At 39.1% G+C, this 4,792-nt stretch overlaps 1 protein-coding gene across 3 annotated transcripts; it reads left to right on the top strand.

Moving 5' to 3' along the window:
• Positions 1-382: 382 nt before the first annotated feature.
• Positions 383-3,911, top strand: LOC141642013 (putative nucleoredoxin 1). 3 transcript variants are annotated; one of them, XR_012543153.1, is made up of 3 exons: positions 383-576; positions 808-2,885; positions 3,848-3,911. XR_012543153.1 is itself a non-coding variant. In XM_074450670.1 (3 exons), the coding sequence occupies exons 2-3, from the start codon at positions 809-811 to the stop codon at positions 2,684-2,686; spliced, it is 1,692 nt and encodes a 563-aa protein (XP_074306771.1). In that variant the 5' UTR covers positions 383-576; position 808; the 3' UTR covers positions 2,687-2,938. The 3 variants fall into 3 exon arrangements, 2 of the variants coding, with proteins under 2 accessions (XP_074306771.1, XP_074306770.1); XM_074450670.1 differs by lacking the exon at positions 3,848-3,911 and having other exon boundaries at positions 808-1,153; positions 1,340-2,938; XM_074450669.1 differs by lacking the exon at positions 3,848-3,911 and having other exon boundaries at positions 808-2,938.
• Positions 3,912-4,792: the final 881 nt, after the last annotated feature.

The following is a 4,792-nucleotide window of genomic DNA, read 5'->3' on the forward strand; positions in this document are numbered from 1 at the left end:
TGGAGGATGCTCATAAGATAAATGACGATGTCTTGAGAATGAAGTTGGATCCTTGTTATCAGAAGAGGGAAACATGGTCAGTGTCTCCTCAAGCTGCTGCTCTAGTGGACTCAGATCAACGTCCTTTGTCCCTCTTCACTGATCTCGTTCTTTGCGACCCCTCTCTCGTTCTTTGCGACCCCTCTCTAGTGGACTCAGATCGCGGGTTGTGCTTCTTCTTCCCCTTAAGGACCTCATCGCCTCATTCCGCCTCGCGCCTTCTCAAACTAAGTATCAACACATACTATATAACCTTGTAACAAAATGATCCGGCCCAAATACATACTCATGTCATGTATGAGTTGAAACTTGAAACAACCCGATACCAAACTAACCCAACCCGAATTCCTATCAAATTACCTCCAAATCCAATTACACACACTCTCAGTCTCTCTTTCCCTCTTTACTTTACTTACAACTTACGTAATCAAAAATCTAATAAACCCTAGAAATAATTTCGATTATAATCAAAAATCGAGAACGACTCCGCTGTACCGAGAGATCATTGAATTGAAGTTTGTAGCCAGTTCTGATCAGGTAATGATTTGAATCTTAAACTCTAGTTTTGAATTACAATCTATTAATCTAATAGTACTTGATTTTCATTTCAAAATTCTGATTTAAATTGAAGCAGCTGAAATAACAATTTTCAAATCCCCAATTGTTAATTGGAGTTAGGGTTTCATATTGAACCCTAACTTCAATTATTATTTATAATTACAATTGTTTGTTGTAGTATTAATAATATGTGGATTATTTATATTTTAGGATGCCAAGTAAAAGAATTGTTCAACATTCGAATCGAAAGCCAAGGGTGAAGTTTTGCCCGTGGTTTCCTTTCCCTGCTGGCATTCTATCTCATATCATAATCAAGAAGAAGCGAGAAATGAATATCAAACAATCTATTTATCAGAATCCAGAGGAATCCTCAGAATACAAAAAACAGAAATATTTGTCAACAGAAATATCAGCACGTGATAAAAGTGAAATTGTCGAGATTATGAAAGGCGGGCATTTGGATGTGGTATCCTTTTTGTCAAATAATGGTAAAACAACTCACTTGGTACGCTCTAATGGCGAAACTGTTGGATTGGACGTTGTTCGTGATAAACACGTACTAATCTGCTGTCTTAAGCTGCCTGTCAATTATTTTTCCTTTGAGTCTTGGGTTTGCCTTTCTCTGATAGATGCATATACTGAGTTACGTCGAGATTTATTTGAGATTGTTTTGGTGGCTGATATGGAATCTGATTTTCATCTCAGTGAAGGCGTTTTTGACGCTTTCTTTTCTGCATTCCAGTGCCTTGCAGTACCCTTCTCTGACTTTGATACTCGTCATTTTATATGCTCCTCTATCGGCTTCAACTTCAGTATTGGAGCCATTTTGGTTGGTCCCAAAGGGGATATTTTGCAGCATCACGACGCTTATAAGCATTTTTATTCCTATGGGTCTGGATGGTATCCCTTTACTGACTCCTTTGTAGAGAGCCTTGAAACATCTGATGATATCTTGAGAATTAGGGTGGATCCTTTATATCGGCATAGGGAAAGAGTGTCTCCCCGAGCTGAGTCTATAATAGACTCATCTAATCAACTGCCGCAGCCTCCATCCCTCGACTTTGATATTCTTCTCTGCAACCCGTCCCTCGTTTTGGAAAGAGTCGATCCTGCTGCCGGTCCACCCATGAAAGTGTCAGAGCTCTGCAACAAGCACATTGGGTTGTACCTATGTGTTGTCGGGGATTACATGGCGACTCTAAACGAGGTCCATAAGCAATGCCTAGCAATGAAGCAAGAGCTGGAGATAGTGCTGGTATGCCTACCTATTTACGATGACCCAATAGCATATCGTCGAGACCTCCTTGAAGCCCTGAAGCTTTTGAATATCACATCGTGGTTTCTTTTTCCCTACGAAGACAACAGGAAGGTCTGCCGCAGGCTGTGGAGATTATTTGTCCAGTACCTGAAGCATGATAAGCTAGTAATTCTGCCACCTTGTAATAGCAGCCAGCCTGGTGAGACCGAGGCAAGACATCTGATCGCTCAATTTGGAGGGAATACATATCCCTTCACCGCAAGCAAAATCATTGAGCAAAGGTACAATGCGCTCAAGTCACTCAACCCAGTTTCATGGTTTATAGACAGTAGGCAAAAGAAGCGCACTTGTTTGGTCCGTAATGACCTTGAATCTTATTTACGCAAGTCTAAGCTTGATGGCAAGAAGTTGCTCCTATATCTTGACCGGCTTCAGTTTCATATCGACAAGGGTGAGTTCTGCTGGCTGCTCATGGAGCATTACCCTGAAATTAAGGCTAGTGGCTGTGAGGTTGTGTTTGTTCCGTTAGATATAAAAGATATACCTGTACATGAGCAGCATCCTGTTATTGCTGCGATGCCATGGCCGATTATGCCCGTCGAAGATGCTGTTAAAGCTTGTGTGGTTGCGCAACTGATCTTGCGAGGGGACGATGATTACGAAGGTATAACCAGTCGACTGATTGCGTTTGGGGAAGATGGCAAAATGATTTCGAAACGGGCTAACGTCAAACTAATGGAAGAAGGGGTCACTGAATCTCTTTTTGCTGATACTCTCTACCAAGAAGTGGTTGACGACCTCACCCTCCTTAACCTTCATATTTACCCCTAGTTTTATTGCAGCCACGGGGAAGGAATTGCAAGGGGTTTGCTTTCTTTAATTTATTATACGCAGTTTAAGTAACTTTTTGTGTGCTTTAAATTTCCAGACTTACAGTATTACTAACGTTATCAACTTAGGTAAGTTATGTTAGTTATTACGCAAAAGAACCGTCTTACTTGTGAGACGGTCTTATTCTAGTGTGTAGTTTGTTATCATAACTGTCTTGTGTGTTTAAGGTATGGAACTTTCCCTTTGTTTGAACCGAGGAATTTGGACGGTCTCAACTTTTTACGAAAGTACAAAGCTCCGATACTGTTATTTTCTAGCATCTACTAAAACATGGTAAAAAAAATATCCTTTCTCAGTTTTAAGTTTTAACACTACTAAAACTCAACTTGAGTTCTACAAATGACAACAATCCACTCTTTCATATTTTTTTTTTTTTTGGGTGTAAACTCTTTCATATTCTGTAAGATCTTCTTTTCACCCAAATCCAAACCCGACTCTATCATATTCTGTAAGATCTTCTACATTTTCCAAAACGGTAAATTTACAAAGATCTTTAACTTTCTTATCCGTGTCCAATTGTCCGTTCGTTCACCATAAAGAAGGCGCATGTATTGAGGTGAGTTTTCTACCGTCGTTATTCAGTAATTTTCTTTTAATTAATCTAAATCATCTACTATAATTCTATTATATTGTTAGTTTAGGAACTGAATCAGTAATTTTTTAAAATTAATCTAAAGAAAGTGGCGACCTTTTTACCGGATAATGCCTATTGTGAAGAGATTTGAAGTTTTGAACCACTTGGTCTCAGCTATCATGAGTGGGGTCACACGCTCCCTTCATTTCCCTGGTCAACTCAACTCTACAAGCTTGCTGTGAGCTTGAACCGCTTCCCGCGACTGCACTCCTTCATGGGTTTGTTCGCTCCCTGACCTCGCGAGGTTTCCAACATTACCATGCTCTAATTGTGCCTGAGCTGACCCAACAAATGTGGAACTCCTAGAACATATTATGCGTTGCTGACCCAAAGTTGCCTGACTGCCTCGGCCATGTTTCTTTCTTGCATTAGAAACTCTTTCTAATTCATTTCTTTATTTATCTCCGACTTCGTTCGGTTGTTCCGATTATAATGCTTTTGATTGCAGTAGTGTTTGAGGATGACAGTCGCTTCAATCCTGTGTTTCTGATGATTCATTATTATTACTGATTCTAATGGTAACATCCCTAATTATTACTGTTTCTTGGTTTACGGATATGCTGTTGCAACTGATCTTGCGAGGCGACGATGATAAGGACGGTTTAAGCAGTCGAGTCATTGCGTTGGGGGAAGATGGCGAAATTCTTTCGAAACGGGCTCACCTTAAACTAATGGAGGAAGGGCTCACTGAATCTCTGTTTGCTGATACTCTCTACCAAGAAGTGGTTCAGGACCTAACTTGCCTCAGGCCTCATGTTTACCGGGATTAGCGAAAAGTATATTGCAGTCACAAGGAACTGCTAGGTTTCTTAGCGGTTTTGTATAAAAATTGGAAAAAAATAAAAAGTGATGACGTGGACCCATTGGGGCAAAATAGTTTAAACAACAACAAAAACATCAGAGCCTTAATCCCAAAATGATTTGGGGTCGGCTGACATTAGTCATCTTTTAGAACCGTCCATGGGTAATGCACACCTCAAAAAGCGCAAATAGGGCATAACTTTAAACAAATAGTGTAACTTATGAGTAATTAGTAGTACTTAAAATTTCAAAAACTCAATGGTATACGAAAATAGTATCATTGCGTTGGGCTCGAAAAAATAATAAACTTAGACTTTTGTTTTGCCTTAATCGGAGTCCGAATGAAGAATTACCAAGCTTTTTAAGAAACCGCTTTTATTTTACGTGGGTATGAAGTTTCGTTTTATAATTCCAATATTTTGATATTTGAACTATAAATGAAGATATATAAATTGATGAATTAGTTGATGAAAAAGGGCTTATTTTTATCTGGTGGAATGCATGATCTCATAGAAATGATATTATCTTTAATAATGTTAATTTAAGTATCAACAAACTTATTACTTTATGTAATAATAGCACTAAGACTTGGAATGTGACTAGATTTAAGG

Source organism: Silene latifolia, chromosome 2, assembly GCF_048544455.1.
Source record: "Silene latifolia isolate original U9 population chromosome 2, ASM4854445v1, whole genome shotgun sequence".
NCBI lineage: Eukaryota > Viridiplantae > Streptophyta > Magnoliopsida > Caryophyllales > Caryophyllaceae > Silene > Silene latifolia.